This window comes from Cyprinodon tularosa, unplaced genomic scaffold (assembly GCF_016077235.1).
Source record: "Cyprinodon tularosa strain WSP-4 unplaced genomic scaffold, ASM1607723v1 ctg235, whole genome shotgun sequence".
In the NCBI taxonomy this organism is placed as follows: domain Eukaryota; kingdom Metazoa; phylum Chordata; class Actinopteri; order Cyprinodontiformes; family Cyprinodontidae; genus Cyprinodon; species Cyprinodon tularosa.
In genome coordinates, this window is record NW_024038880.1 from 774,443 (window position 1) to 797,607 (window position 23,165).

General features: G+C 45.1%; 1 protein-coding gene across 1 annotated transcript in view; it reads right to left on the minus strand.

The window, feature by feature from the left end:
- Nucleotides 1-505: 505 nt before the first annotated feature.
- LOC119784863 (synuclein, alpha interacting protein) overlaps nt 506-23,165 on the minus strand; it is a 28,052-nt gene continuing 5,392 nt past the window's right edge. The window contains exons 2-12 of the mRNA XM_038287121.1: nt 17,743-17,830; nt 17,549-17,621; nt 14,399-14,925; nt 14,100-14,268; nt 13,796-14,028; nt 13,541-13,720; nt 9,825-9,938; nt 9,313-9,438; nt 9,060-9,229; nt 8,758-8,847; nt 506-2,946 (exon numbers count right to left, since the gene is read on the minus strand). Of these exons, the coding sequence (XP_038143049.1) occupies nt 1,989-2,946; nt 8,758-8,847; nt 9,060-9,229; nt 9,313-9,438; nt 9,825-9,938; nt 13,541-13,720; nt 13,796-14,028; nt 14,100-14,268; nt 14,399-14,925; nt 17,549-17,621; nt 17,743-17,799 (2,697 nt within the window). The 5' untranslated portion in view covers nt 17,800-17,830 and the 3' untranslated portion in view covers nt 506-1,988. The remainder of the gene's footprint in view (nt 2,947-8,757; nt 8,848-9,059; nt 9,230-9,312; nt 9,439-9,824; nt 9,939-13,540; nt 13,721-13,795; nt 14,029-14,099; nt 14,269-14,398; nt 14,926-17,548; nt 17,622-17,742; nt 17,831-23,165) is intronic.

The window sequence follows — 23,165 nt, forward strand, 5'->3', positions numbered from 1 at the left end:
AGTGTATGCCCGGCTTTATTCATAGTCTACAAGCTTCCGTTTGCCTTTGGTTACCATTGTTGCTACCTGATCCGTACCATCAGCTCATTTGCGCAACCAGATATACATCCAGGTTGCCCTCCGTTTTATTTAGTAAAAAAAGAGCTAAATTGTGTTTTTCCCTCCCTAAAAATTTGTGTTGTGCCATTGCCATTTTTTGGTCCCAATACCTGGCTGTGCACTATCGGCCGAATCAACAAAAAAGTGAATCCAGTAGAACTTTTTATTGCCTACCTGGAATGGGTGACAATAGTTGAAGAAACTTTTGGCTCTCATAATGGTATCAGTGCCCTATTGGTTGGTACTCGCCGATACCGATACCATTTTAGTGCTGGATCGGGGCCCCGCCAAATACTAGTATCGTTATTGGAGCAACACTACTAAAAATAGTAAGCGTACTAAACTATAATGTTTTAAAGGTTAATAATGTATTTCCTGAGAAAATCAGTGCATTAAAATCTTTTTTTTCTATCTCTCTGTTCCTGATATGCGCTTGAAATGGGATCCTACGCTACTTCTGAGAGCTAACTTTTCCAGGTTTGGATTTAAGCATAAATCTAGTCTTTTTGAGTTTTACGTTTACTTTTCGTGTTAACATTATGGTATATAGTGCGTAATCTAAAGTAAGAAACAGCTGAAATGCAGATGAACATGGTTGTATCAGATTTTCTCAGACTGCTCTGATGATGTCAGAGAAGCTGTTTAGTGGAAAAAATGTAAAAAGCATCAAAAAGGAGAGAAAGGAGGCCTCTGATTGGTCAATTCTACATCCGCTCTACACTATGCGTAATTCCTGTTTGGTACCTTACCGGTTTGTTTTGTTCGTATGACCGCCATTGTGGAAAACAACGTGTTTGCAATCGATACTTCCAAAAACAGTTTGGGAAGTTCCACAATCTCCAGTAGTCAGCCGCGATCTTGTCCTACATGGTTTGTGTGGATTATGGCAGAAACTCGGACACTATCCCAGTTAGCTAGTTTAACTTGATCCACTGCAGTTAGCTAGTTTGTAGCTCGATATTTTGTGACGGTCTGTTCGTTTGAACCTGAAGTCAAAACACGCGACGCCACGGACAGTCTTTGGGGATGCCTGTAGACACGCTGTCACCACGCCTCAAAATCTGGCATAAATCAAGAATATCTGCGTCATACCTGCAACAAGCTAACTGCAACACACTGCTGCAGGAATATACTCAGCCCTTTAGCATTCTTTAATGATTTAAGAATAGAAAGAACTCATTTTTGTACCATAATTACATTATTCTTGTTAACCTCGATTCATATCTGGACGCGCAAATGAGCTGATGGTACGGATGGTGCTCCTGGGATGTACCGGGTAGATCCAAGCATTAGCAACCAAGCATTAGCTGTGGTTAACATTAGCAACCGGTTGGAAAACAGTACAGAACGAGAACGAGAGGTTGCGCCGCCTACTGGCTAGGAGGAGTTAAACCTGTTAGCTTCAAAGATCCAGAGGGGGTTTGATCCTAAATCAACACCAGAACGATCTGAATGATCCTGGAACAGCTGCTGCCGCACTCGTTATTATTTAAGTTATACAAACAATAAAGACTGACCAGCGGCGCTGATCGGAAACTCTGCTGCTGGCGTTCTGACCAACACCTGGAGTCTTCGTCATCTACCTGCAGGTTCCTGGTCCTAGAAATGTTCTCATGGATCTTTAAGGCACGGAGCGGTTTAGGGACCAGATCCACTAAACCCTTCCTGACTCTGACGCTGCAGCAGGGGCCCCGGGGCCTCAACATGTCAGGTAATTAAAGCTGGATTGAAATAATCCAGAAAAATCAGCGGATCCGTTTATTCTGGGCTAAAACGAAGGAAGGTTGATGTTTTGGTTTCTATTGTAGAAAGAAGGAATATTGATCCTCTACGGTTCTCATGTTCTCTGCCTCCTGCGGCGCTCTGAGCTCATCAGCAGCCGCTTCCTGTCAAACGTTGCTGACTTTGCTCTTGGCCTTGGCTCCGCCCCCGGTGCCTGTTTTACTCTCAGACTTCCTGCCGGGTGAGTTCTGGTGGGCGGGGCCTGCCTGGCCGCCGCTGCTGTTGTTGTTGCTGTGGTTGGAGTTTCCGCTCAGGGTCTCCATGATGGAGCGGAAGGCCCCGAACGGCCTGCGGCTCTCCGAGCTGGCGGTCGGAGTCCTCTCCTTCCCCTGAGGGCCCTTTCCGGGCTCCGGCTCCTGATTGGAGCTCCTGTGGACCTGCTCGTCGAAGGTGACCCTCAGTTTGAGGTTCTGGGAGGTCTTCCTGCGGGACGACGGGGACTTCAGGGCGCTCTTGGGGCTGGTTGCCGCCTTCTGGCCGTCGGCGGGGGTTTCCGGAGTTTTCCCGTCGGCGGCATCGGGGTCGCTGGACGTGGGGGAGGGGTTGTAGCCGATGCTGTCCACAGACTTGGACCCGCTGAGAGAGAAGGCCAGCTTCCTCTCAGCCGAGGAGGACGAGGGGAGGTGCTTCCTCATTACCTGATGGAGGTGGTTCGATGCGGGCTCCTGCTCTGTGATTGGCAGGTGGGACGGCCTATCGGGGCGCAGAGAACTGGGGGGCGGGGCTCCCTGATTTTTCCCGTCCTCCGCTGGATAACCCTCTGAATCAGACTCGCTCAGAGAGCGCTGCATGATCTGCTTCAGTCTGGCTAGTTTCAGCTCCCTCCTCTCCAGCAGCCCTGTTCTGTGGCCCCCAGGGGCCCCGGGGGCCTCTCTGCCCAGGCTGGCCCCAGGTGGAAGTCTCTCTCTGGAACAGAGGCCGTCCGGAGCCTCTTTCCCCAGAAGTTGCCGCAGGGTGGAGTCCGGCACCACTCCTCCCTGCCGGAGCAGCCAGTGTCCGTCTCCTGGGGTCCCCTCCGCCGTCAGCATCATCTCTGGACACGCCTCCACCAGGGGCTGATGGGAACTGGAGTCCAGAGAGGGAGACAGAAGGTCAGACATGTCTGATTACCTCTGATGGACTGGATCTAAAACTTCTGCTGCAAACTGATCTGATCGACATCAGAAAATCATTTCAAAGTTTTTCCAACTTTACTGGAAAAAACATCCTAAAAAAATCACAGGAAATAGAAAAATAATGTTTGTAGAAACTTGTTGCTGAAGTGAGAAACCCTCAAAGGCACACTATGCAACATTTTTCAGTTAATTAATTTGTTCCATAACGTTTTGGATGATTAAATGATTCATTTCAGGTTGAACAAAGGTATTCTCGGCCGCCCTGGTGGTCTGTGGGGGAAATACTGCACTTGCAACTGCAGGAGCACCGACCCGCACCCACAGGCTCAGAAGTCTCGTGAGAGTCAGTCTTGCTTTACGGCGAGAACTGCTACACCCCCCAGTTAAAAGCATGCTCATTGCTAGCACAGTGGCGATCTTTGTGCAGTTATGCTACGTTCACGCAGCAAAAGCAGCAAAAGCAGCAAAATCGTGTCTGCTGCTTCCTTTTTGCTGCTTGTACCAGTTAGTTCTGACGCGCGGCTGAAGCAGCTTTGCTGCTCTGGCTGCGCGGTGCAAAAGTGTGTCTGACGCGCGTTGGGCGGAGCTTCACTATCCTTTCTCTGCCTTGCAGCTATATTTGCTGTGATCATTTGGAATAAAGTAGTTTTATTATATGTTTAAATGAGAAAATACACCTGAAAACGTAATCAGTGCCGTCAGTTCATTCAGATTATTATCCTGCCTTCAATATTTTTTCTGTCGGAGCCGCTCAGACCCCCACATACCAGCGGTGCGCCGACAGAAGGAATCCCTTCATCAGCAGCCTCTGGCCGGGTCGCCTCCTCGCGGTTCACCACGGCAGCTGCTAGGTGTTTTTCATCTAAATAATCCAAACTGCATATTCTGCCGGCAGATTTCTGCATTTTAAGTTAATTTAGGCGTCAATAAACCGTTTAAGAGGAGAGATCATAGACTCTGATCATCAGCGCTGTGTCTCTCTCCCTGCTTCAGCTGCTCAGACGCGCTGGGCCTGCTGCTCAAAACGCGCCGCGGGACCTTTTGCTGCGCCTTGACGCGCGTCAACCATTGACTTTGCATGTAAACTCGCTGCTTCTGTCGCGCCAGCTGCGGTGTGAACGCAGCATTAGTCATTCGTTGCGTTCGCCTGTCTGCTAAGCTCAAAACAAACGCGCCTGGCTTGACGGAGAAACCAGGAGAACAGCTGTGCATATTTACGACAGTGCACTTTTACTTTCGCCCTCTGGGGGGAGCCTCGCTGGAAAATCAACACCGGTTGCATAGTGTACCTTTAAAGCAAACAGATGGATTAGATTTCAGCGTTTGTTCATCTAAAACAAACATTTAAACCCCAAAATAAGAATAAAAATATAATAAAAACATACATATAAATCCTTCCTTTATTCATTTTGACATTCAGCCTGAATACATTTCAACAATTTTATTATTTAACTAAAATATCATATCTAATCTATTTGTAAATATTCAACGGGAAAGTTAATGCAATATATTATTCATGGGACCTTCAGATTTTTGTAATTAATGGCCTTCCGTACATCGGAAGTATTACATCACATATGAAATCTGCTTTTTTATTCTATTTTTCAGTTTTAATTCGTTTCTAATATTTTTTGGCTGTTTTTTTTATTTATTTTTTTATTGAAAGCTCAGTTCCAGGTATAGCTTCAGCTTTTTATGTAATACGACTTGCCTACTGAGCGAAAGGTTAAAAAAAGAAAGAAAATCCCAGGTAAGGACAGAGCCTGCAGCAACACAGACCTGACTGCCATACTACCCCCTGCTGGCGTGGTAACATACGGCAGAAAAAAAGAGACGACAGCAACTAGACCTCACATTGAGCATCTCTATAGTTCTGCTGCTATAGGCTTAGACTGCTGGAGGACATAGGGACCCCTTTTTCATCATTCTGCTTCATTCTATCTCTATTCTCCCACTCTGCAGAATCTGTTAGTTCAATCTCTAACGTTCTGCTCTCTCTGCTTTTTCTCATAGTAGCTTCATCTGGTCTGTTCCTGTTTGGCTGTGACTCCATCCTGGAGAGAAATATCAGCTGTGCTGCTGCCATCAACACCTTTGTTTTGGAGCTTTTCTGCCTGGCTGTGTGTTTTTCTGGACTTTTACTTCCTTGTATCTATGCTTCTTTTTCTACGTCTGCTTCTGTCTCCTTGAACCCCAGTCGGCCTCAGCAGATGGCCGCTCACACTGAGCCTGGTTCTGCTGGAGGTTTCTTCCCGTTTTTCCTCTCTACTGTCGCTACAAGCATGCTTAGTGTGAGGGATTGCTGAAGAGTCAATGAGTCGATGCAATCAGCTGGTTTTCCTTAGAGAGAAAACTTTGAATTATTTGACTGGATGATCTGGTGAACTGGAAAGTGACCTGAGATGACTTGTTCTGAACTATAGAAATAAACTGAATAGAATTGAATGAACAGATTTGATAAAGACACAAATGAAAACTAAGCACCTTTATTTAGTTTGAATCCTTTTTTAATTCTTATTACAATATCACCAAGTTCTTTTTTTAAGGATCTAGTTTTTGTTTTTAGTTCAGTTAAAAATGTTTTTACTTTCTAGTTTTTGTCATTTCTTTAGCTTCAGTTAGCGATATTAGTCTTGCTAGCAGGAAACATTGTGTTTTACAGGATTTCTAAGCTTGAGTTTCATTTTATTTTAATTTAAGTTACCTGCAAGACGGGAGGAATTAAATAAAGCTAGTATTTTAACAACAATCTATGTCTTTATCTTCATGAAAAAATAAAGAGATTCATGAAATTTAGTTTGATTTCTAAGATATAACATTACTGGGCTCCTTTAAGCAGTGACATCATCACAGTCGGGTGATCCAATTGGCCGGACTATAAAAACTAAAACTGATTCACAGTGTCTTAATGATTTTGTTTGACTTTGTTCTCTTTATGCAGCTGGAGCTGATTCGCTGTGCTTCTATTTGATGGGTTTAGGTCGATTTAAGGTGGAGCAGCTGATTTATTTTATCAAACTGCTCAGTTTACTACTTGGGAAAAGCATTTTTATTTTTCTAAAAAACTGAACAGACCCCAGAGCTATCCGCAGTCTGCAGAGACGTTACAGGAGGAGGAGCTTATCTCTTAAAGGGATCAGTGAGGAGAAGCAGACGAGACTAAAAACTAGACCTTGTTGCAGAACGAGTCGTGGTTCAGTGAAACTGGAACCTTTGGGCTTCGCTCACAGAAAGTGAACAAACACGGTGGTGGCAGCATCATGCTCTGGTCAGGCGGTTCTGATTGTTTAAGCAGCCCCGTGGGTCTAGAACTAAACCAGATAGAACCTGAAGCGGCTTAGGATGATACTCCGACAAGACCGGCCGATGACATCATTAAAACAGGAGGTCAAAGGTCATCACTTTATGCAACCAGGTCAGTTTCTCTCCTCTGCACATTTGTTTTTATGTCAAATTCTTGAGATTAAAGGTGGAAACGTTCCAGTATGATTGATTATTGGTTTGTTACCAACAGTGTTTCTAGGAGGTCTGAGCTTCATGCAAACTCAGTGGTAGAAAGCAAGCGCACCCTTTCTGAGGCCGTCCTTCTATTCGCTGCAAAGGTTGCTAGGCTTTAGCCTCATGAGACCATCCTGATCTCGCGAGCTTTCAAGGTTTCACTCGCAGATCAGTCTGGAGACTCTCCGTTAAAGAAAATTTGGAGCCGTTCACCAAACGAACGTCCAATCAGCGTTGTCTTTGAGGCGGGTTGAGGTGTGACGCAACGAGAAGCGCGACCGTTCAGTCTAAAGAACATGGCGGCTTCAGCCGATGAAACTAGCGTTAGCGTGGCTATCGAGCAAGTTTTATCGGAATTACAGAGTATTTCTTCACTGAAAGAAGAGCAAAACACTGCTCTGGAGGCTTTTCTCAGAGGAAAAGATGTTTTTGCTCTTCTCCCGACTGGTTTCAGCAAGAGTTTGATCTATCAATTGGCTCCTCTTCGTCGTCGCTCTGTTAGTACTTCATATGCTTCTTTGATCTGATTGGTTTATTTGGCCCGTCTATCACCAACATAGGCCAATCAGCTAACCAGTATTTTCGCCCCTTCCCAAAATTACTTCAACGGAAGGTTTCCAGATGGATATGCGGAGCAAATCCATCTGGCGGAGTCAGGTTAGCTAGGCTTGACTTTGCGAGCGAATCTCAGGCCGTTTCTCAGTTCACAAGAACGTGAGTACGGCCTCGTGTCCTCGCAAAGTATGTTCTTGAGAAGAATACAGGACAGTCTGGACTCTGGGAGCACGCAGAATAAATCTGGGTCAATTGGAACAGAAGCATACTGATCCCATTTCACCTGTTATTAATAGTCTCTAGATTATAATAAATTCAGACTTTTTTCATTTAGTGGTGGAAAAATAATGAGCAGTCAGATAAACACAAATCAAAAGAACATTTTGCCAAATAAAACATAAATCCTCCATCAGAGCCAGCGGTCCTTCACACACGGCTATGCAGAGAGAGGGCTGCTGCAGGCGAGCTAACATTAGCCCAGGCTGCTGCAGGCGAGCTAACATTAGCCCAGGCTGCTGCAGGCGGGCTAACGTTATCCCAGGCTGCTGCAGGCGGGCTAACGTTATCCCAGGCTGCTGCAGGCGAGCTAACGTTAGCCCTGGCTGCTGCAGGCGGGCTAACGTTATCCCAGGCTGCTGCAGGCGGGCTAACGTTATCCCAGGCTGCTGCAGGCGAGCTAACGTTAGCCCTGGCTGCTGCAGGTGGGCTAACGTTAGCCCAGGCTGCTGCAGGTGAGCTAACGTTAGCCCTGGCTGCTGCAGGTGAGCTAACGTTATCCCAGGCTGCTGCAGGCGAGCTAACGTTAGCCCTGGCTGCTGCAGGTGGGCTAACGTTAGCCCAGGCTGCTGCAGGTGAGCTAACGTTAGCCCTGGCTGCTGCAGGTGAGCTAACGTTAGCCCAGGCTGCTGCAGGCGGGCTAATGTTAGCCCTGGCTGCTGCAGGCGGGCTAACGTTAGCCCAGGCTGCACCGGGGCACTTTGTCCGTTCTCGGTTGGCTGTTCTTGTGAATAGGAACAGCACTAGGGCTGAAGCTGATGACGTTTCACGCGCACACGAGAACGCACAAGTACACATAATGAGAAACAACTTCAGACTCGAGGAGGAAGTAAACTAAAGGGGAGAATATCTGCAGATCAGAGAGCAGAAACACTGATAGATGAAGAAGAAATTTAAGAGAAAGCAGAAGTCTTGAATGTTAGAGTTACACATTTTGATTGCAGGTAGAAGAAATCCTGCTCTTAACGTGGAAATTATTGCTCCTGGTTTTTGGGAGGAAAACTCCTCCATAGGACGCGTCATCAAGTTCTGCAGAGGCTTCAAAAGAGTTGACACATAAAAAAAAAAAAAAAGGTTTTAATTTATGTGGATGTAAAAGAAACACATTAGATATTCTTTCATTTTATTTTTCCATTTTTAAAAACTAATTTTTTTGAATTTTTTTCCCAAAACTTTATGGCTTTTCTTGCATTTCCTAAAATCTCAAAAATATTAAATAAGGAAAATAACATCTGAACTTCCTAAAATATTGGTTGAAATTTTTCACACGTTTTGCTCTCAAACATCTTTTGATTGTTAAATTATTCAAACTTCCACTTTTGAAACACATTTTGTATATTTATTGAGACCTAGTCTTTGCTTCCTGTAATACTGGAAGTATTTTCTCTCCGTAGGAGCCCCCCCCCCGCCTGTGACCCAGTGGGTCCGTTACCTTGGTGACCTGGAGGGCGTCCCGTCGGCCTTGCTGGGCTCCATCAGCCTCTGCAGATGTTTCTGCAGGTTGATCCTCTCCGCCGCCTGCCTGCAGGACAGAACGGGTCAGATCGGCTCTCTGGAAGCAAAATGCTGATAAAACCTGAAACCAGCTCAGAGATCCGGACATTAGAACCTTCAGAACCTCCTCTGACCCGGTTCCAAGGTCGACGTTTGAAGGATTCAGCTTCTGAACACCTTAAACACGTTCTGGAAGCCTCAGAAGATAAAGCGGTTTCTGGTTCTGGTAATGGGACTCACTCGTTTAGCTGCTTGGTGAGCTTGACGACCTGCGAGGCCAGAGACATGCAGGTCTCCACCACCACCAGGTAGCGGGCGCAGGTGGTGTGGCCCTGCCGCTCGGCGCTCTGGGAGGGCCGCTCGCCATGCTGATTCTGGGTCGTCACGTTGGAGCCGTACTCCACCAGAGTCTGGACAGGAGAGGTCAGCGGATCAGGAGGAGCAGAAGAAGCTCTGCCTCCTGGCGGCGGGTGGCACGTCGGTGCCGGCTTACCTGGATGCAGGTGAGGTGTCCGTACTGCGCGGCAACGTGGACGGCCGTGTTCCCGTTCTGGTCCGCCTCATCCAGGGAGATGGCCTGCTCCTGCATGAACTGAAGCAGCCACAGCAGAACCTTCTCCTGCAGAGACACCAGAGGACCCGGTGACTCCGGGAACCGAAGGAAGGAGAGCTCAACATGCACTACACGCCGCTACCAGAGGGGGGCAGCGGCGCTCCTTAGAGACCAGCAGCAGAAGGCATTTAGGAGAATTCCATTTAAATATGGAAATTTTCGCAGTTACTGCCAAGTTTGTGGAGATTTTGAACACGTTAAAGCCTCCAAAAAGCTGTCAGGAGAAAAATAATAATAATAATAATAATGAACACTACAGATACAATAGGCCGGTTTCTCTCATCTGTTGGATGTTCTGGAGAACTTCTGTTTCTGTTTGACCTTGAACTCAGCCTCCCTTTCTCTGCTGACATCATCGCCGCCGCCCCCCTACGACCCGGTGGTGACCTCACCTGTCCGTAGCGGGCGGCGTAATGGATCAGGCTGGGATGTTCTCTGCTGCAGCTCAGCTCGGCGATGGCCTCCGTCTCGCTCACCATCCACCTCACACACTCCAGGTGGCCGTTCTGAAACACAGACACCTTCATGACTCACAACCGGCTTCTGGAAGCAGTTTCATCTCCATGGCAACAGCCTCTCACACATTTTGAAGGGAATCAGCTTTTAGCCCATCTGTTCATCTGAGCTTCCTGTCCATCAGAGCCAATCAGGAAGCAGCGTACAGCTGATAACAGGCTTCCTGTCCGGCAGCCAATCAGAGCCCAGCGACCGGGCCTTCCTCTGCCTGATTGTAGGAACAACAGAGCTGCTGTTCAAAGTTCAGACAGTTTGATCTCAAACCGGCGTCTTACTTCCTGTGAGCTCAGAGTCCCGTTAGGCTCCGCCCCCCAGGCAGGGAAAGCAGCCCATTAGAAACTGGACTGGGGGGCCAGTGTTTTTCATGGGAGCACAGAACAAAAATAAAGATGATGAAAACCTGGTCGTATCTTAACATGGCTGAAGTTTAAAGGTGACTTCATTTCTTTAAATTGCAAAGCTGAATGATTAAATTAGCTCTGAATCAATTCTCATCGTCTCAATTGAGGATCGATACACTGAGCAAGAGAAGATTGATTTAGAAAAGATTCTACTTAAAATGCAGTAAGACATTTGCACTTTTTAGACTTCTTAAAAGTCAGTTAGTCAGACAGATGTTCTCATGAGAAGAAGTATAGAAATCTGAAAACAAGATCAGAGACTTTTTCTAGATCTAAGGTTAGAGTGCAGTCCCTTCTATCAACAAGATATATGACTTATTTCGGTATGAGATCAGCAAAACTTCATCTAAAAAGTAAAAAGTTCTTAAAATGCGAATATTTATCCTTAAAATGAGCAGGTAAATAAATGAAAACAGCCAAAGAAAATTGTATTTTCTCCCTAAAATAAGATAATTACTAGTATTGCACAGATACCAGTATCGGACGGGCCCCCGATCCAGCATTATATCTGATATAATATATCTGACGGAATTGTTTTTACAAACGAATAAAAAAATAAATAGAGCATCTTAAATGCCACGATAATTACATTTAACGAATTTTAATGCCAATTAAGGCCTTGACACTAGAACTCCCACAGCCGTCATTTTGACGGCTCTATTAGTTGCATTGTAAATTCCTCCCGCAGTTGATTGACGTTCGTACCGTTGCCTAGCAACTAGGCTTGTCCCGATCCGATCCACGTATCGGATCGGGACGCCGATATTGGCAAAAAAATGCGTATCGGCAAAGCATTTAAAATGCCGATCCAGACTGCCGATCCAATTAAAAAAAAAAAAATCCGGTCCGTATTTTCCAGTTTCGCCGATTGAAACGATCCATTCCACTATTTTGCGCCAGTGTTCCCCTGTTTTGCATTTTTATTAAAACTTACAGTAATACTTGCACCTTTAACTGTTTACGGTTTTACTGCTCACTGTGCGATTTCAGATTGCTATTCATAATTTTGTCCAGTTTGTGTTTATCTCTTAATAAACAGGTAGGTTTGTTGTTACCAAGCATTGTGTTTTATTCAATCTCACCTAATTCAGCTGGCTAGATGTTATCAAGAGTACTAAAACCCTTTCCAACATGAGTCTTACAACTAAGGCTAAATACTTTAACTTAAACTTAAATACATGCTCGGATAGGCTGGTATCGGCCAGTATCGGAAGTGCAAAAACCTGGATCGGGACATCTCTACTAGCAACCAACCTTCTACCTAGAACTCTTTTGCTTATAGGGAATAAATGGCTTTCAGAAGAAATCTAACAGCCAAACAGGCTTTAGAAATCCTTCAAAATATTGATGATGGTGATTCGGGCGGAGAGGGAGAGACCGATGAGGAGAACTGGACAAGAAGCGGCTCAGATTCTGACAGCGAGTCTGAGGATGATCACCCACCCCCAGGAAAACGCGGAGGTATCAGTGACCCGTCAGAAAATAGTGAAACTTTTGTTCAAGCATTGCCCACATCTCAGCCGGTCCATTCAGCGGCCCAAAGCCAAACCAGAGCCCCTGGTCTACTATGATCACACAGGTTGGGGTGGATGTGTCGGATCAGATGATTAGAAAGTGTTATGTAAGACCTCCAAAGGTTTACTGTCGCTGTATTTTGCGATCTGGGAGTAGCAGCTATAAACGCGTTGGTTTTGTTCAGGAGCTGTTTGGACGTCACCGTCTCACGCAGTGATTTTATCCTTGAAGTGGTGAAACGGTTGCAGGCAAGCCGCAGGTTTCCAGCCCCTCCGCCGCTAAAGAGCAGCTTTAGCAAAGAAAACAGCGCCAGGAGCTTCAGCGTCGCACAAAAAAATGCTCTCATTACGTCTGTCATAAATGTGAAAAGGTGTTCTGCTGTAAATGTTTGGGGGGAATCAATCAATCAATTTTTGTAAATATAATTGTAATTTCAAACTTTGAACCTGTGTAGTAAAACAGTCTCACTCTACGGATTTATTTTTGAAAGCATGATAGCATACAATACAGCCTTTGAACAATAAATATCGGACCTGTTTGAAGGTTTACATATCCACAATGCGTATATATCACACACTACAACCATCTCAGCTGATGACATCATCACTACTGATGCGTTTCATTGGGAAAAATGTCAGCCGTCCAACTGAAGGCCAGTGGGAGTTCTAGTAGGAGCAGAACTCTGAGAGTCCATGTGTTAATTAAAAAAATAAAAATAATTCAATGACTTGTAATAACTTTTAATGACCAGTGGAAACCCTGTACTAACTGAAATAAGACGATGGACTTTTTTTTTGCTTATTCTAAATCTAAATAATCTTCTTTCATCTGTAAATCGTCTTGTCTAGCTGCTCAGACCGAGGTAGTATTCACCCTTTTTCAAGAAAATTGACTTATATGCAAATTTTTTGCAGTGTGTGCTTTCATTACAGGGGCCAGGATCGGTTCTCCAGGGCCGCTGGTTCCCGTTGGCCCCTGAAGAGAACCGCCTCTATGATGGAGGATCTTTAAGTTCTTTCATTTAGGATCAACTTCTGTTCTGCTTGTTTTGGTCTGACCTCAGAGAAGATTCTATTATAGATTAATAATGCCTTCATCATCATCATCATCATCCCCCACTGTGAACTGAATCAGGTCCGTGTTACAGAAACTCCAGATAAATCAGCATAGAGCTTAAAGAAGCAGATCAACCTGAGAAATGTCCTTAAGTCCAAACTAAGATTATTCTGGACAGGAGAACGTCTCAGGAACTTCAGGTCAGAGCCGACCCGACACCCGGGAGCTCCACTGGCCGTTATCAGCAGGTCAAAGGTTAAAGGTCATGACCCGGTAGGAGCAGAAAGCCTCTATTATGAGCAGAACAAGGGCGGTTCTTTAACGTTCTGTCTGAAGGCTCAGAACCACATGGAGGTGGAGGAATGATGATCTGGGCTCGTTCAATATTTTAGATCCCAAAGCAGCTGAAGGGCTGACATGAAGGAATCCACATGTGGCCTAGTCCAAGTCCAAGTGGGTCGCACTGTCAGCTAAAGGCATATTTTAGTCTCTATACTCTAGTTAACGATGAATCAATTACTAAGTTAGTTGACGATTATTTCAATAATGGATTAATCTGGTTAATAGCTTCAGCCCTAATCCAGGCCTGACAGTAATCCCAGCATCCCTCCTGGACCCACCTTGACCCCCAGCCCGGCGGGGGTGAGCTGCTGGCTGTTCCGCTCGTTGAGGCCGTCCTCCCCCATCAGGGAGGTGAGGTGCTGCAGGCAGTCGGCGTGACCCTGAGAGGCGGCCACGTGCAGCAGGTTGTTGGCGTCCTCGTCTCTGATCAGCTCCAGGTTGTCGGCGGCGAGGTGAGGCTGCAGGAGGAAGAGGAGGAGACGTCAGGAATGAGAGGATGAGGAGAAACGTGATGAAGAGACGGGGACGCCCACCAGCAGGGAGATCTGTCCTTCTCTGACGATGTTGATGATGTTCTGGTTCTTCTTGGTCTCCTCGTCCACCTCCCCTCCTGCGCCTCCAAAGCCCCTCAGGCTGACCCCGCCTCCTCCAGGAGCCCAGGCTTTGGAGGCATCCTGTTTGCCCCCCGGTGGTGGGAACGCGGGGGGATCCCCCCCCAGCCGCTGGCTCTGGGAGTCCGGGAAGACTCGGGCCGACAGGAGCTTGTCTGGAAGCAGAGTTCTGGTGTCGTCATCTTTGTAAGCGGAGGGGAAACGCTTTTTTTTTATAAAACCGTACCTGCATCAGAGAAGGAGGAGATGGAGGAGGAGCAGCTGAGGAGGCCAGAGGAAGGAAGCTCCGCCTGGTAACCTCCTCCACCCGGGGAGCGGTGGAGGTGGTGGAGGTCCGGATCCATGGACTTGGACTTCCGCAGGTCCGACCACTTCACCGGAGACAGAACGCAGTACTGCAGAGACAGGAGGGAACCGTGGTGAGGCAGCAGGAAGGAGGCGGCGGCCATCGCTGTGTGGGGTTGGATCGGACCGGTTCTGGCAGGAAAGGTGCAGCAGAAGGTAAACGGTTCGGGTTGGACTCACCGGAGTCTGGGAGCTGCTGCTCAGAGCTTCGTTGTGGCTCAGAGCCGAGCTCTTCAGTCCTCGGTTCCTCTCCAGGGTTCCTCCTCCCGCGTTACTCCCCGCCGCTGAGCGCCGGTCGTGAGGGACCCGAGGCAGTGTGGACATCTGCTGACTGGACTTGATGTAAGGCACGTCCAGGATCTCGTCCATGTCCAGATCGTAGTGCTCCAGCTCTCCAAACAGAGCCTGAGGGTTGCTCCCCCCCACCAGGCCCTTGGCCTTCCCTCCGGACCCGTCGGACGGCGTGGAGGCGTTGCTGGGTTTCTCAGACCTGGAGTCATCCTTACCGACCTCATTCTGCTCCCCCAGAACCAGCCCCGCGTTCTGGACCTTACCGTCCGAGTCCGAGTCTGTGGTCTCTGGCTGGTGCTTCAGGGGGGACACCCTCTTCACCGGACGGAACTTACTGTGGACCTCAGCGAGTCCCGCCGGTTTGATTCCTCCTCCGCCGTGGGAGGGGACTCCTCGACTCCAGTTGATGGCCGGAGCTGAAGGAGGATAAAGACTGAACCTGAGCTGCTGCTGGACTACCAGCTGATCTTTGATCAGATCTTAAGATTTAAAACCGTTTAAGAACTTCCCCTGCTTTTCCACTCATCCTGACGTTCTAGTTCTACAACCAAAATCCATGAATCATCAAAGGTTAAAGTGTCTTCAAAAGTTTTAAGGATAAAAAATCCAGCTGAGAATAACGTCTTTATTAGTCTGATAGGGAACATCTTATTTTTTAGATCTACTTCAAAGATGGTTACAGCTTGAATTCAGAGATATGAACCATGAACCTGACTTTCTTTCATGAGCCGATTCATCTTTATGACGACGACACTGTCATCTATTCTTCCAAAACCTGCCTACCGAATAAGGCTGGGCAATTAATTGCATCTGCAACATAATCGCAATTTAACGAAACGCAACTTTCAAAGAGCAGGACACCAAATTTCTCCCTCCAGCCCTTTAGGTGGTGCTAAAGCACTTGAAGTGGGTTTTATTGCAATTATTGGAGAGAGTAGCAGCTAGCAGCTGATTCATGCAGGAAAGTAGAGGTGAAGACTTTTTCAAACAATAGTTACAGTAAAGTCCTGTAAAACTGAAAGCCTGGAGGTGAAACATCTACCAGCTTTGGGTTACTGCAAAAGAAAAGACAGGTATGACGGGTATGGGGCTTTGCAGGCTAAGAAAAGAAGCCAAACGACCCCCATTCCAAAGAGGTGGACCCGTTTCTATTTGCATTTTTTCTTAACTAAAACCAGGCTTTGTTGGGCTGCTGGATAAAACCTGGAACTAAACACTATTTCTGACAATTTGAATTGAAAAAGCTTCCTGGATGGAAGAGAAACGTCTTCAAACTTGAAAACAAAGTCCACTGGATTGATTTTAAACTTTTTTTGTAAAATGAGTTTAGGTTGAGGTTAAGGTTAGTTATGGTTAGGTTTAGGGTTATATTCAGTCTTAGGGCATAGAAAGGGTTGAATGGAGTCTGTAAAACGAGGGTGACTGTGTGTTGATTGTCCTGTGACTGTCAGGACTGTTTGTCTTCCTTCCTCCACCAGGCGGCGCCTGGTCCTGATTCACCTCCTCACACACCTGCAAAGGTTTACCTCGTTAACAGAACTCTTAAGCTGCTGACTGCCACTACCTCGATGCCAGAGTGTTTGCTAGTTTTGGGTACTCTAGCCAAGCTGAGTTTTGCTGAGTCAAACCGAGTTTTTGTCAACCTTTGAGTTTTAATCTTGCTGTTTTTTACTTTGCCTCTCGGCAGAAAGTCATCCTGCAAACTCGACGTTTCGGACCTTCTCTCCCTGGAAGGATCAACTGAGCCTCAAATTGAGCTGGGATCCTCCAAGGGATCGTTTGAGTTTCACACTGAGCAAGGGATTCATCTGCACCACAGTCCATTCAAGTACCGCAGGAAATCTGAGTGGGTAACCCCTGTCCGCCCTCCACCGAATGAGACAAACATTGGAACACCCCTCACTGACTGGAGTCAAAGAGTAAACCACTTTTCTGAAAACGTAAGTCTGCAAACCTTTTTTCCCTCTTCATTTGAAGAATCAATTTTCCCAGTGAACCTGAGCTAGCCGCAGTGTCTTCCCCTCACCTTTCAGTTCCGGTTGAGCAGTGTCCAGAGCAATACTGGAATCTCCACAAGCTTCTCAATAAACCTGTTAAACCTTTTCCCTGGTCTCTCCTTATTGGTTTCTCTGCATGTGGGTCCGAGCTCTTGATAAAATCATGACAGTGACACCCCGACTCATATTTTCTGTTTTTTAGATCCTGTCTAAATCAGGGGTCTGCGGCTCTTTTGAGCCTCTAAAATGACCCTTAATAGCTGCTAAAAATGATAGAAACAACTAACTAATGTTCTATAATAACAGCTTTAGAAGCTTCTAAGGGTTTATAAAGAATATTTCAAATATTCTTAGAGCTATTTCTCTTTTCATTAGCTTGGAAATTATATATATATATATATATATATATATATATATATATATATATATATATATATATATATATATATATATATATATTACATCAAATAATATCGAATAGAAGAAAGATCCATGTTTCACCCTTATGAATATTTTTTCCTTTTTTAAAAGCTAAAAATACCAATAAGATGTTGGTTGTTTTAGATGGCAGCAGATTTCTTACAGCAGATATTTAACTAATATAACAGGCTGTGTTTTATTAAAAAGTCAGGTAATATTAAATGACTTAATTAGCCAGACTCGGAGCAAAATGCCTCTTTGGATTTGAAAGGTTGCAGACCTCTGGTCTAAACTGAGGGATTTAAATGTGAAGGTTTTGCATCTTTGTTGCAGGAAGCTGATAAACCAGATAACCTGATAAATCCAGATTGGGCTCTTTGCTAAACATTAGCTTCAAAATGCTAAAGCTGGTCACTTTTTGGGCTTAGGAGCGTTTTTTTTTTTTCCTTCACCAGATTGATTCATAGGTCAGAGTTAATTAAACAACCTGGATAGAAACATTTCCTCAGAAATATCAGAAACTGGGACAGAAAAGGAGCGAAGATGCTAAAGATCTTAAACTGATCAAAACCAATTTTAAAGGAGATTCTGGCTCCTTGGAAGGAAAAACAGAGATTCTTACCGGGTCTCTCCTCTGCCGAGCCATCGGTCCTTCTGGACAGTTCTGGAATGTTCTTCAGAGATGTGACAGAATACTGGAACAAAGAGACCAGGCTGTATTTAACCACCATGTGGTCCGTGGACAAAACAGACCTCATCAGCTGATCCAGTAAAGCAGCTCCAGGCCCGGTTCAGTGTTTGGACTTCCATACTGACCACCGAATCGTCGGAGAAGTCGATCTCATCCAGGTCCAGGTACTCAGGCGCCTCCATCTCTCTGCCGCATCATCGGCCTGAGCAGCAGCTGCAGACAGAAACAGCTTTGGTTTTAGAGCCGCCGACTGAGCCGGACCCAAACACCGATAGAATCAGCAGGAATAAAACACAGGAAGTAGCTGCAGGAAACCAACGTTTGAAACCGGGCTTTCTGACCCGGACTGTGCCAGGATTTACAGAGAATGAAAAGGAAGTTCTGTAAACCTCTCTGTTTAAAACGGACACATTTGTTTGACCCATTTCAAAGAACATATAATCAACTAAAGGTCCGACAGGCAGCAGGACGATCAGAACCGACAGAGCAGAAAACCGGACCCAGAAGCACTGAGGTCACCCAGACAACAGGTCTTATCTTTACCATCTAGAATCAGCCCAGAAAGGTCAGCTGTAGCTACCAGATCCGCTCAGGGCCCCGCCCCTTCTTATTACGTCAACATGTGGGAACTCCACTCGGACAAACTGTATTCCACTCGTTTCTTACGGATCAAATCTCTTTTGGAGTCTCATCATATTATAGCCTATATTTGCTCTTATTTTACATTTCATCGGTGATCGGAAGTAGCCGAAAGTAGAAAACAATCATTATCAGTCTGGAAGGAAAGTGCTGCTTTCTAAAGGCTGATATATGTCGCAGTTAACGCAGATATGCCCCACCTCCACAGATATCCTGGTGCCCCTCTCCATAACTGTAACCATAGAAAGGAGGCCTCTGATTGGTCAAATCTACATCCGCTCTACTCTATGCGTATTTCCTGTCTGGTTCCTTACCGGCTTGTTTTGTTTATCTGACCGCCATTGTGAAAAACGACGTGTGAAGATGGAGCAGCTAGAAGAGCGAGGTGCGTGAGAACGCCGGGACCCTTTTTCCACCTGGATCCCCGCTCTTTTTGGCCCTCATGTCCCTCTGTTGTCACACAAATTTGCCCCCACTTCCTCACCGCCTCGACCGTATCTAGACCCACAGCTACTTCCTGATTTTCCCTCTGGCATTGCGGCGTTGAATAACATAGCGCAGACCACGCTTCAATATTAGGCATAAATCAAAAATGTCTGCGATACACTGCTAATTTAAAATATTAAGATCTGAGCTCAGGAAGGACAAATGGAACGTCTCAAAAATGACTTTCGTAGAGATTTTAGACAAATTAAACGAACGGTTGTTGTTGACACAAAGTTAAAAGTAGTGTAGCTTAATATGGCTGACTGAGCGAGCTAAAAGAGTTTTTCTGTAAAAGTTTAACCCCTTGAACCCTACGGACCCACCGGTGGGTCCAGCTGCTACGTGACCTCGTAACTTTACCAAACCCCCAGTATTGATGTAAAAAACATATTTGGCACAGTTTGGTGACATTTATGGATAAATGTGCCAAAATGGCCTCTCCGCCTAAGAAATCTCTCACTACTACCATTCTAAAATAAATATGATTCATCTGATTGAGTCCAAATTTGGTATATTTTTACACGACATTTAGATTTGAAAGTCTGTACTACTTTTTTGTGCTATAAATAATATTTTGGTAGTGTTTTGCAATGTTTATTTCAAAGAAAATTTTGGCGAGGTTCAAAAAATGCAAAATATTTTTTATTTTGTCCCTAATATTTAAGGCAGGGTCAAAGCTACAATGGTGCTGACACCAGAAAACCAATCTATGACATCTTACCTTTACAGACGTAACAAAAGTTTCATCTTAAATCTAATAGCTTTGAGGCTATAAGTTATTTACTTTTGTGTGCTTTTGTCAGGCAGAAATTTATTTATACCCCCTTAGGGCGTAAGAGGTTAAAATCAATCCACTGGACTTGGTTTCCAAGGTTTGAAGACGTTTCGCTTCCCCTCCAGGAAGCTTTCTCAATTCAAATGTCTGGATCCACAGTGAGTTTGAGGCTAACCTGTTAGCTAGTGAGTCAGCTAGCCACAGCTCTCCCAGCTCTCCCCATGTATATCATGGTCATACTTTGTTCACCAGAAACAGATTTCTTTCAGTTTTGTTATTAATCAAGTAAAACTTTATTGGTTAGTATTTATTTATTTTTTTACTTTATTGTACCAGGAAGTCCCTTAAGATAAAATCTCTTTTTCGAGGGAGACCTGGCCAAGAGGCTGCAGTACAGTATTATTAGACACGCTAACGCTACAGATGTTCGGGACTCGGCACACTGACGCTGCATGATGTTCTCATCGTTGTCTGGGCAACCACTATGTTTTACATCATGTAGCAACGTCCAACCAATCATGTAGCGTATGATGCTACATGAGTAGATCTGGTAGCTACAGCGGTTCTGGGTTTAGGTCAGAGTCATTCAAATAAACATCAGCAGGATTTCAGGAAAAACATTCATTCTAACTGAATGCTGAGAATTTTTATTGAGATTTATAGACTGGTCTCTGTTTTAATCCTCAAACATCGTCTCCTTTAAATCTCATCTCAGCCACCAAAGACATGCTTTAAATCTGAGAGTAAAGGTTAAGGGTAGCCGGGGTCCCTCCGTCCACCCAGACATGTTAGACTCAACCCCTGAGGTCTGAAGGACGGTCCATCCTGCTGAATTACAGCTGTCGTTATCCTCAGTCCGAAGGCGCAGAAGCCTTTCCTGGACGTGGTTTGGTGAAACGCAGCTTTCATGACAAAAAAAGAAAACAGGAACAAAAACAACTTTTATGGGGCAAATTTGGAGCATTTCAGGAGAGCAGGGAAGCTTTTATAGCTTTAGGGGAGAAGCTGTATTTGGCTCTTTAGCAGGCCTGGGCAATTAACCGGATTATACGGATACGTCGGTAAAATAAATAAACTTAATCTAGTCATTGCCAAGTGGTTAGAGCATTGCAGTTCGATTCAACTCCCACATATTCCCATGGACTGGCACTCTGGATCCCTGAGCAAGATCCTTAACCCTCAGACTGCTCCCCAGGCACCGCAATATGGCAGCCCACTGCTCCCAAAGAGGATGGGTTAAATGCAGAGAGTGAATTTTATTGTTCTATACTTGTGAAAGTGTAATGACTATAAAAAGCTGGGGAAAAAAAGTTTCTGTGGCTGGTATTTCCATTCCCCTTGAAGACACGGCAGCGTCAAGGAAAACTACAATAAAACGCAGGTGTTTATGCATCCATGTTATACATTGAATTTAAAATTTTTTCATTTTAAAATCTAAATTGTTTTTTAAGTAGAGAACAACAATCATTCAGTTTGGTTTATAGAGAATTTCCTGATTCCCATATTTTCTCAAACCCCTGAACTGATGGTTTGTTATTTTCTTTCTTTTTTCTGTCTTAATGTTGGCAGTGGGCTTTAGGCTGCCCTGCAAGGCTTTAAACCTGGGTTTAAATGGAGACTAAGCCATTCTCAAGCACATATCAAGGAGCTCATTTTGAGCCTGGATCCAGATTTATTGTTGATTCTGTTCATGGTGGAGAATCCTGCTTCACAGCAGCAGGTTGAGCCAAACATCCTCTAAATGTGCAGGGTCATCTTTGAGCACGCCATTTCACTTTTCTTTCACCAGTTCACCGCAGTTCTTCCAGCAGTCCACACTTTCTCTGCTCTCTTTTTCTCATGGTCTTCTCCTTCTTTCCCATCGCCCGGCTTGCCACAGGTTTGCCTGCTGTGTCTAAAAGTAGCAGCAGCAGCAACCCAGACTGACAGCAGCTCATTGGCTCATTTGGATCACGTGCAGCCTGGAGCCGGACGCTCCCCAGGGCTTTACCGTATTAACAGGAGAAGAGGAGCAAGTGAAATTAGACACTGTCGCTGGAAACATGCAATAATTTATAAATGTTTTAAATCAGGTTGGGTCCAGATTAGCCAGCAGGTGGGTCCGGATACGGCCGCGGTCCGCTAATCCGTGACCTCTGGTTTAAATAATGCAAATTGTTCTCATTTCGGTGGCACCAATATTACACCGATGTTGATCAAAGAACAGGAAATGCAAAGTTTTAGGACTACGCAACGTATCACACCCAACCTCCACCACCCCATTACCTTTGCACAAAAATGTTTGCAAGAGAGGACACATTTTTCTCCTGTTCAATGAGACATTGTTGAATGTTTAAGACTTTAATACTAAATTGAAAGTAATATGTAAGGTTATTTATTTAATAAACAATGTATAAATAGATCAGCTGCATTTCATGCACATGCTTTTATGTCTGATAGAGGACCAGAGCATTTATCGTGCATTTATCATTATCGAGGTAAAACTGAGCAGTTTAGATTCGAGGTCGTATCGCGCAGCCCTGGTCTTTAGGTCCGTTTTCTGATGGTTCTGTATCATTTTCCTAAAGCCAACAATGAGGAGAGACGGGGTCAGGGTTCAAAACTGACGGTTGTGGATTTCTGTTTCCAGCATCCTGAATGAAAGGATGAAGAGCAGTGGAGCAAGCACACAGCCCTGAGGTACCCCTGTGTTCAGGATAATAGAGGGTGGAGTGCAGTTTTCCATTCTCAGCACTCGGGGTCAGCAGTGAGAAAATCTTTGATCAGGAACAGAGAAGCTGCTGCAGATGGTTTAATTACTGGATTCAGAGGAACAAGTTCAGGCTGAATAATGAGGGAAAAAAACGGTTTTCAAATAAAATCTTAAATGTAGCAGAAGTTAGGGACGCTGATGCGTCCACACAAAGACGTAATGATGGACCGCCGCTTGTTTTTCCTAACAGGACAAAGAAAGTTCATGTTTCTATGTTAAACCTGCTGCTTGTTTTCCACCTTTATTACATTTGATCTCTGAGGCCCTAAAACAGCCTCAGAAAACCTAATTTCCCTTCAGGAATGCAGGGAACTCTGCTGGCCAGGATCAGCCTTCAGGATCCAATTACTGGGTCAGAACCAGCAGGTCCCGGTTTTCCATTCCTTCCCTTTCCTGTTTCTTCTTCTCTCCGACCAACAGGCTCCTCGCTGGAGTTTCAGCTTTTAAATAAAGGAAGATGGCAGGAGGGAGGGGCTACTATATTTGGGCAAAAATTGCAACGAAAATTATTGTTTGGATTTTTTTACTGATTAATGCTGAATTCATTAAATCACTGCAAACTAGGGATGCACGATATAATCGGCCCCCTATCGGTATCGGCCTTAAAACTGAATATCGGACATCGGCCACCCCACCGATATTTAACCCGATATTTGATCAGCTTCTGAGTTTCTAAATTCTAAAAAAAAATAAAAAAAATACTTCTTCTTCTTCCTCAAAAACTTCTTTATTACAGACTTAAAAACTTCTAAAGACGAGGGAAAAAATATTGATACATTAAAATATCCCAATATCTTCATATGCTGATATATTGCCATTTAAAAACACCATATCAATCTCTTTTACTAATGAAATATTGCTATATGTCATCGTTATGCTACGAAATCCCCCGAAAA